Source organism: Argentina silus (assembly GCF_951799395.1).
Source record: "Argentina silus genome assembly, chromosome: 5".
Classification (NCBI taxonomy): domain Eukaryota; kingdom Metazoa; phylum Chordata; class Actinopteri; order Argentiniformes; family Argentinidae; genus Argentina; species Argentina silus.
In genome coordinates this window covers 21636007-21646006 of record NC_139659.1, presented here as the reverse complement: position 1 = coordinate 21646006, position 10000 = coordinate 21636007, and the positions used below count along the sequence as shown (strand labels likewise).

At 47.8% G+C, this 10000-nt stretch overlaps 2 protein-coding genes across 2 annotated transcripts in view; both read right to left on the bottom strand.

The window, feature by feature from the left end:
• The window catches only part of chsy3 (chondroitin sulfate synthase 3), a 120763-nt gene extending 119617 nt beyond the window's left edge, over positions 1 to 1146 (bottom strand). The window contains exon 1 of the mRNA XM_083670663.1: positions 1 to 1146. This exon is cut by the window's left edge and continues 143 nt beyond it. Coding sequence (XP_083526789.1) covers positions 1 to 470 — 470 coding nt within the window. The 5' untranslated portion in view covers positions 471 to 1146.
• Positions 1147 to 2290: 1144 nt separating this feature from the next.
• On the bottom strand, positions 2291 to 7006 carry minar2 (membrane integral NOTCH2 associated receptor 2; the record flags this gene model as incomplete). Its single annotated transcript, XM_083670806.1, has 3 exons — positions 2291 to 2491; positions 4328 to 4573; positions 6860 to 7006. The coding sequence occupies 3 exons, from the start codon at positions 7004 to 7006 to the stop codon at positions 2291 to 2293; spliced, it is 594 nt and encodes a 197-aa protein (XP_083526932.1).
• Between the last annotated feature and the right edge of the window lie 2994 nt (positions 7007 to 10000).

Genomic DNA, 10000 nt, shown 5'->3' with positions numbered 1-10000 from the left:
GGAACGGGCATCGGGATGGTTTCCGAGCCCTCGCTGGAGAAGAACTCCACCTTCCCCGGGATGGAACGCGTCCACGTTCCATGTGCCGCCACTACGCGCGAATCCAAGTACCTTTTGGCTGTCATGACACCCACGTAGAGAAAACGCTTCGGTCGGGCGATAGGTCCCCCGCCGTCCCCGCTGCCGTTACCGGCCCGGTACACACTCTCCTCCTCCTCTTCGCTGCCCTCTTGGCTGGAGACGGGCTTCTCCTGGTCTTTGCGTAACGCGTTACTCGCGGTGCTTCCAAGGATTTCGGGCACTTTAACGACGCCAGCGGCGTGGCTGTAGTAAGAAGAGCACATAGAAGACTTCTTTCTCTTGGCGCTGATCTCCACGACCCGGGGGACGATCAGCCAAGAGGCCGCTGTGAACCCAAGGAACACCCCGACTATCACGCTCATCCACGGTCTCCGCGACCTAACGGCCATGGTTGAATCAACACGGAGAGTTTATTTAGATACGGAGTGAACCGAATACGATATCCTCAGAGTGATTCAAGCGGAATATCGCTGTTTTACACCGAGCAGTTGCCATATATGGTTGTCAAACATCTGCGAAGTGCGTTAGTTGAGTAGTGTAACCTGAAGGTAAGAGAATCTACCCCTTCGACCTCCCAGGAGAACATCCTTTATATGTGTCCGACAAGCCATTTAAATCCGTTGACAATCCGTTAGTCTCGGTAGACTGACATGTTGCAGTTCTACAAAAATGTCAAGCTGAGCAGCTCCTTACAGTGTCGCGGTGGCCAGTGCCTCTGTAGCGGTAAAACCCGGAGAGACGGGGAAGTTACCGTGCAGTCCGAATGAAACACAACATTGTATCCACGACTCCTCACTACTTTTCAGGCGACACATTGTTCCTCCGAGCGCAAGAATGTCCATAAAGTGAACTCCTCTCATTCCAGGTAGAGTCGCTTCGGGTTGACGAGTTGCCACTGTCAAATAGGAGTGCCAGAGTCGACCCAGTCTTGAAAATGTCACCAAGACAGTTTTGTTTGTCCACTGTGTCTCCTAGGTAGGGGCTACCTAGCTCCAGTAGTTTATCCGCCCCTGACTCGCCATTTTGTTTACAAATTGACGTCAGGGTAAATAAGTTTTCATATCCACCGTCTCTCTGCTCTGATTTCCCCGTGTTTCGGGAGCAGGCAGTCAGCGCTGGGGTGCATATTCATCGCGGGGAGAAGTAACGGGAGGGAGTCGGTTCTGCCCGGGGAGACAGAGGGAGGGAGGGAGGGAGGAGGAGCGAGACAGACCGAGAGCTGTTCCTCTTCCCGGCGTGACGTCCGAAGGGGAGACTCGTTATGAAAAGTGAGTTAATACATTGTTACATTCATGAGTAGCTCCATAACGGACATGTGTCATTAACGGACGGCGTCGTGTGATAGACACAGGTAGCTCGTCACGGCGCATGCGCTTTGACCTATAATTATCTCTACTCATCTTAATATAGTCTAGTGTTAACAGTTCAGGTCAACTGGTTGATGTCGGTCATTCCATACATTGTTGATGACTCCTGGTTCGTTACCTAACCACACAGTCATGCCGTACATAGACAGACACATGTAGTAGACACGTCCGTAACCTCACGGTAATAGAGGGTGCATTATTCAGGTGTCTATGTGGCAGTTCAGCCTTTAGGTCCTAATCCGCCTCTCCTGGGTTGAGTCGCCATCTAGTGGTACTGCGCAGCGTCAGCGGGTATTGTAAGAATAATATATTTTGGCAGCAGACAGGTGAGTCGTCAAAGAACGGACAGTATTCATGTAAACAAAAAAGTTGAAAACTTTATTTCAAAATAGAGGGAAAGAATTGTGTCATTGTGAGTATTTACACATGGTGTTGAGGATGATTTGAAGGTGGTGAAATGATTGACATGTTGAAAGACTGGTGGAGCAGATTGTAGCAAGAGTTTGGGAAATCAGTATTGTTATGCTCAGAGAGTACACGCTACTGGTCATTCACTAGTTCTTTCTTTCATTCATTCATTCATTTACATTTACATTTACATGAAACAAATGTATTGTTGTACGTCGCTTTGGATAAAGGCGTCTGCTAAATGCCATGAATGCCATTCATTCATTCATTCATTCATTCATTCATTCGTTCGTTCATAATGTTCATCAAAAACAGTATGATCAACATGATAAGCTCCAGACAAGCAACTTGTTTCAAACGACATATAATTACAAAAGCGATGTCCATTAAAACCACTCCAATGTTCTCCCCCTCGGCATGCAGCCGCTGCACTGTCAGCCGCTGTGATTGGTGAGAACGATTGGCACGGTGATGATGACAACGACAGCACACACAGACAGCAGGACGTAGGCCAGGATTTTACACAGCTTGTTCCTCCTCAGCTCCGCCTCCTTCTTCTTCAGTAGCGAATCGTAGCCCGGCGTGTAGAGGTCCTCCAACCAGAAGTCCAGATCCCTTGGACTCTTCTCCTCCTCCTGTGAAAGGACAGAGACGTTTAAAACAGCGTGATGGGCGGGGTTCGAACCCGGGTCTCCCACGTTGGAAGACACAAGTGTCTACCATTATGCCTAGAGGACATCTTCAAGGTCTACCTAGGCTGGGCTACCTCATCACCAGAGAACGTCCTCAGTCCTCTTCCGCGAGCCATCGCAAAACCTCACTATCATAATCTATCATCATCACTATCATAATCTTTCATGGCATCTATTACAACAGACAGTAAATTATGACTATGATAGTCTTCTGTGTACATTTTATGCATAATAGCTTCCCAGTAAAGTGCTAGCAATGCCTACATCTTAGAAAAGGCCTTAGGGTAACATCCATGGTTTTAACCTGTCTGTTTCTGCTATGTCAAAAAGCCATCCTTCCTACAGCGCATGGTTATTCATGAGGAATAATCAGCCATGGTGGATGTATATACCAGCTGACGCAGCAACCTTGGTGCTAGAGGGTGACAAGCAGGGGAGGCTGGGGGAGGTAGAAATCGGAGGACGGGCTCATTGTAATTGTACGGAACGGAATGAGGAATGGTATCAAACATTTTGTGTTCCATGCATTACAATGAGCCTGTCCTCTGATGTCTACCTTCCCCAGCCTCCCCTGGTGGGCCTCCCCTGGTGGGCCTCCCCTGGTGCCTAGCGAGCGTTAGCATCAGCACTCATACAATAACCTCTTGTACCAACTCATTTGATTATGGATATGAGAAAGAGTATTATACTATATGTGAAGATTCAGCATTAAATTAAATCAAAAGCTGGCTTCAATGTCGCTATAAGCTCCCTAGACTCCCCCCCCCCTCCATCCCCCCTCATCCCACAGCCGTCGAAACCTCTTAATAACCGTCACCTTTTCATACCCATCATTATTATCCGCCCGGCAACCCGACGAAAGACACATCCTCAGAGGGCGATGGAGATGACAGCTCTTCCCTGTCCTCCCTCAGCTCCAGTGTTTAGTTCGCAATCCATCAGAGAAGATGGGAAGAGAAGAGAAGTGCCATGACAGCAACTCTCTAACATGACGTCCCGGGCCTAACCCCCCCCTCCCCCCCGCCCCCAGACTCTCCTTGAACCCCGGCTGTTCGGTAACAGAGAAAACAGATCGTCCTCATCACAGAGGCTCCAGTATTCTCTTTCACTGAGAGGACACAGTACATGTCATTTCCAAGAGAGAGGGAGCCGAGCCATCTCGGAGGACGTTGTCAGTTCTCAATAGCAGCTTTAATGAGCCTAGAAGTTCAGGCCTGTGACTGTGACTGTGTGTATATGAGGTACAGGGGGACAGCCATGATGCCCTAAAGTGTCTCGATATCTAGACACTACTTCCCAGTCCAGGAACAAGTGAGTGACTAGGGTGTTCTAGGGGCTGGGCTCAGGGTTGATGTTGTCGATGACTCACAGTGCACAGGGTTTCTTGAGTGTTTGATACCATTCCTCAGTCCATTCCATGCATGACAATGAGCCCGTTGTCAGATTTCTACCTCCACCAGCCTCCCCCTGGTGTAGAGATCACTGGGCTGGTGTGATGTGTCTGGTTATCTGAGGCGCAACATTAGCTGGCTGATGGAGTTACACTGGGGCTGATGGCAGGCTGATTAATGACACATCAACCGCTGCTGCCCAGACCAAATGTCAGAATGGAAGTCAAACCTCACTGCCCCAAAAACATGAACATATTCCCCATGGAAGCTTGGAAGCTTCTGTCTGTCTGCCTATCTGTCTTCTTGCCTGTCAGTTTGACTGCTTGTCAGTTTGTCTGCCTGCCTGCCTGCCTGCCTGCCTGCTGGCCTGTCTGTCTGTCAGTCCTACCTTCATGTAGCCAGCCAGGTTGGAGTGTATGACGTGTCTGTCGTACTCCTGTATGGTCCAGGAGGGTCTGGTGTTGTCCCTGTCCCGCGGGGGCTCTGCGGTCCTGACGTCATACAGGGGGTTCCTCTTCACATTGGGCTTGAAGGTGACGGGGGTGATGTGTTTCTCCAGGTACCGGTCTACGAACACCACAGGGCTGCCTTCTGGGGAGGGAGAGGACCGACGGTCACTCAGCCCCCCATTACGCCCCTTTTTTTTTTGGGGGGGGGGGGGGGGGAGAGAGACAGAGAGAGAGAGAGAGAGAGAGAGAGAGAGGGGGGGGGGGGGAGAGGGAGAGAGAGAGGGAAGGAGAGAGAGAGAACAACCAAGAGTTAGAGAAGGAGGGTGGTAGAGACGGAGAAAGAAAGGGAGAGAGAGAGGGAGAGGGAGAGAGAGAGGGAGGGAGAGGGAGAGAGACAGAGAGGGAGGGAGAGAGAGGGAGAGAGACAGAGAGGGAGGGAGAGAGAGGGAGAGAGAGAGGGAAGGAGAGAGACAGAGGGAGAAAGAGAGAGGAGTTATTTTTACAGAGACTTACAGATAGCTGTATGGTATCACTTTCTTTGCACCACTTGTGCATACACACACCCACACTGCATGACATAAGTCATGCCACCACATGAACGTTTATGATAGCACACATTGGGGTCGCATATAGCACGTCTTTGGGGTGCGTGCGGTTCAACCTCTGCAAAGAATGTTGTTGTAAGATGACCCAGAATCTGTATGCACATCAGCAGGAGACTTGTGAGTAAATCATGCTGTTCTCTGCTCCTCTCGAGCGGATGCCCTCCAGAGAAATGAAATGTGATGTCTCCAGTTTGAGACAAATCAGTACATCCAGTAAAGCCCTTAATATCACTTCATGAGTTCAGATATATTTGTTCCAAACAACTTCTGTGAACAGCAGTGGCTTTGTTTTATTGGAGCTTAGCAGTAAATGGTACAGCGCTCGAGCTGTTTAAAGATTGAACACATCAAAGTGTTTCATATTTAATTTAATAGAATGTAAACTGCAGGGAGAGAGAGAGGGGGAGAGAGAGAGAGAGAGAGAGAGAGACAGAGAGAGAGGGAGAGAGAGAGAGAGAGAGAGAACCTTTTGAAGTTAATCCGTTGTGATAACAGCTTCCCTGGGTATTCTCTCTGATAACAGCCATCATGACTCATTCTTTTTGACTGATGATTTATCTTATTTTCAATTAGATAATTTATGGGGACAACCGTTGTACCGTTGTCTAACAACAGAGGGTTTCATATGAAAACGATTGAATACACTTTGGATTTGCAGAAGTCTGCGATGAAAACCAAATGAAATATCTGAACTTTGTTCTGCTCTCTCTCGACGACGGATTCTGTGATCTCTGGCAGGCATGCAGATGAGACAGTGATGCAATGACACTATCTCTCCCCTCTTCTCTCTGTGAATATTCATGAGAAACACAATCGCTGCTACCGCACTGGCCCCTCCGGGTAGAGACGACCTCTGCTGTTGCTCACACATTTTGATACATGGTGAGCGTGTTTTAACGTTGTTGCAGCACGATTGTGTCACTCTGAGTAAACAGCGATCAGGCGAGGAATACTGATGTCTTTCCTACAGTAGCAGATGGTAGAGCGTCCGGGAACGCTGAGTTTTTCTGGCTGGTGTCACGGCGGGAGTTCTCCCGCTCTACCAGACAGACGTAGACGGGACACCGTCTCCGTCGCCTACGAGACCTACAGGTGTACAGATCATCTCAAACATCTCAAACCTCAGAGTCTTTTTGCGAGTTCAGTACTGTAAAGAGAGAAAGTTCTGGAATGGAAATGTGTCGTACAGTGCCAAAGTGAGTCAGAGTCTGAGGTGAATAGAGGTGGTGAACGCTGAGGTGAAGCCAAATGTGTTTTCTGACGGAGATAATAAAGTGGAACTTTATGAATTTAAAAATGGTTGGCTATGAGGGCGCAGTCGTTGTGGGTCGGAGGATGACTCTTTGACGCCTGTGCTCTCCGTACCTGTACCTCTACCTTTAGTAGACTGTTACTCTACCATACTGTACCTCCACAGGTAAACACTCCACCTACCTGTACCTTAAGACTGTTACTCTACCATACTGTACCTCCACAGGTGAACAGGTGTTCTTACCTGAGAGTAGACTCTTCTGTGCCATTCAAACTACCAGACCTACACTATACAGACCTACAGTGTACAGACCTACAGTGTACAGACCTATAGTGTACAGAGCTACAGTGTACAGACCTACAGTGTACAGGTATGCAGGTGTTCTTACCTGAGAGTAGACTCTGTTGTATCAGTGAGACAGGTAAACAGGTGTTCTTACCTGAGAGTAGACTCTGTTGTGCCAGTGAGACAGGTAAACAGATATACATGTGTTCTTACCTGACAGTAGACTCTGTTGTGGCAGTGAGACAGGTAAACAGGTATACAGGTGTTCTTACCTGACAGTAGACTCTGTTGTGCCAGTGAGACAGGTGAACAGGTGGGTAGACTCTTACCTGGGAGTAGACTCTGTTGTGCCAGTGCCTCTGGCCAGACATGGCAGCCCCCACCTGGAACATGCCGTGCGTGGCAGGCAGCATGCCCACGTCCAGCTGCAGTAGCTTGTCCGGGTGGTTATTGTTGGGCAGCACCGTGATGTCCATCCTCACGCTACGCCACTGTCGCTAGCTCGCTCCCAGCGAGCCGCTCCGTACACACACACACACACACCCGTGGCTGGCTACATTATTCATGACCAGCTATTTATGAGCAGGTGTCTCTTGCCGGTATGTGTGTGTGTGTCCATGTCTGTATGTGTGTGTGTGTGCGTGTGTGTGCGTGTGCGTGTGTGTGGTGCGGGCATGTGTGTCACTGTTTGTGTGTGTGTATGTGTGTGTGTGTGTGTGCATGCATGTGGGTCAGTGCTGTGTGTGTGTGTGTGTGTGTGTGTGTGTGTGTGTGTGTGTGTGTGTGTGTGTGTGTTTGTGTTTGCATGTGTGTGTGTGCATGTGGGTCAGTGTTGTGTGTGTGTGTGTGCGTGTGGGTGCGTAACCTAATCTGACCTCTTCCCGCCCTGCTAAAGGAACGAGCCACGTCAGGAGAGAGAAAGAGGTGAGATAGCACTCTCGTAACAAAGGTAAGCTAACGCACACCTGAGATGTCCCAGTATTGAGTTATATAAGACGCCAAAGCAGCGTGGTAATGAGAGAGATATCGATGTAAGTTATACCCGCATAGGCTTCAATGGAAGATCCGATATGTGTTCGCAACTATGTAATGAACTAGTCACTACACAGGAGTCATGCGGAGCAGAACGTGAGGGGAGGCGAAGTTGAAAAATAAAAAAGTCGGAGACCTCGGACGGAGACGGAGAACACAGGTACAAGGAAGTTACGGAGAATCTGTTTTATTTTTCACAGAAACATCATATGCAGGCGGGACCATTCTCCTAAACAACCACCACACATTCTGAAAATAAAAATGCTACATACATGTACTTAGGAGCCACTTCAGTCAAAAATGGCACGGTCTTTACAGTGAAAAAAAAAAAAAAACGCTATAAAAAAACGCTATTAAAAAAAACGTCCAATATCACTCAATGACACTCATTTCAACCACAACTTGTTTTCAGCCAATGACAGAAGGTAAAATAAACCGAGCAGTATCTTTGCACCAGGTGTAGGGTGAGGTCGCTCCTAAGAGCTGATCTGGGCTCAGTCCGCTGTTGATCTCTCTCATGGTTAAAGAGGCGATCTGGGATTCAAACAACAACAAAGTGGTCACCTCGCCACTGCAGAAATGTAACCGCTCTTGAACAACATCGACGGAACTATGGATGCAAGGACTGACCATCCATGAGAGTAAAAGTGATGGTTTTACCCATGTTTTGAAGCTATACAGCGTTTGTTTACAACTAAATAATTTACAAACACTGGAGTAAAACAAACTCTTGAGGCATTTATAAGTTATATTCTTCAAAACCCAATGGCTACAGTATATACCATTTATTTAAAGGTCCAAACATGGATGCACCAATCCCAGATTGCCCCTTTAAGGTTAGGATCTGCAGAGGGTAATCTGACCCTAGATCAGCTCCTAGGACGCAGCCGCACCCCTGAGCCCATGTGATTCCCCCAAACTGAGGGCTTATGGGAAGTGTAGTTCCATACCAGTGCGGCAGTACTTCAGTGTAAACATGTACAGTGTTTCTTAGATCCTGTCCAGAATCTACCCCTAGCCCACTGTGTTAGGACAGATAGCACGACTCTGTCCACACTGATCAGTCTGATAAGCAAACAATTATGGGAAGGATTAAAAAAAATAGCCTGGCTAAAAAATGTGCTGTCAAAAAGTTACCATGGTTACAAAGGGTGGTTAAAAACAGCTTTAAACCAGTCTTACTATTCAACAAAACAATAAATCATATTTTTAAGTTTCTTTCCAGCGAATTTCTTAGTTACATGATTTGATGACTAGCAAAGGAGTTTAGAAGTTGAGTGTGCAGTATTTAAGTTTGGCATTGAAGAGGTGAGGGTATGGGCCCTATAAACCTTAGGGGCTAGGGCATAGAGGCTAGGGCTTAGGGGCTAGGGCATAGGGGCTAGGGACTAGGGCATAAGGGCTAGGGCGTAGGAGCTAGGGCATAGGGACTAGGGACTAGAGCATAAGGGCTAGGGACTAGGGCATAAGGGCTAGGGCATAGGGGCTAGGGCATAGGGGCTAGGGGTTGACTCAGGACAGGGTCTTAGTTTCTACGTTGTCTCTATTCAAGTAGAGGGGTGTGGAAGAGCACTCTATACACAGTGAGCAGTTGTGTGAATATTAGCATGTACAGCAGATTGTCCTCTCGCTCCAGGGTCAAGCAGCGTATGTTGTTCAGACGTTGTCGTTTTAACATTGACATCAGTGGAGGCTGGCGGAGGTAGAATCAGAGGACGGGCTCATTGTAACGCTTGGAATGGAATAAGGATTGGTATCAAACCATTCCATTCCATACACTGCAATGAGCCCGTCCTTCGATTTCTACCTCCGCCAGCCCCCCCTGGTGGACATACAAGACAGTATTCAGGGTATCATACACAACCAAGACAAGCCGTACTAAACCAACTGTTCTGTTGAGGAGGAGACTAATAGCTTTTAATATGACTCTCCACCGTGTCCCTTTAGCTCTCTGAGATCTTGCAGATATTGAAACAATTCGTTTGACACATAACAGAGGGTTATTTCCCTTAGCGACCCTCCTGAAGGTACATTGTGACGCCAACGTGAAGCCAACGTAAAGCCAACGTAAAGCCAACGTAAAGCCAACGTGAAGCTCAGCTACATAGCTAGTGAAGGCGCACTCCCAACACAAACACGGGTTTCTCAGGTACGGTATCACACACACACACAACTGTCTCAGGATTAACACATTCTAGATTAGCACCGTAGTTTATGTATGCATAGATGTGGTGGTTTGTGAATGTTACATAAAGGACCTTTCTCCAACTAAGGGCCTCGGACCAAGATGGAGGGGGTAGTCTGACTGTGTGTGTGTGTGGGATAAATGAAGATAAATAAGGAGAGAAAAAAAAACGTATGAAAGTATGAAAACATTATAAGAAATGTACACAATATTATTAGCACCGTTCAGCATTATCAACAACAACACAACTTTC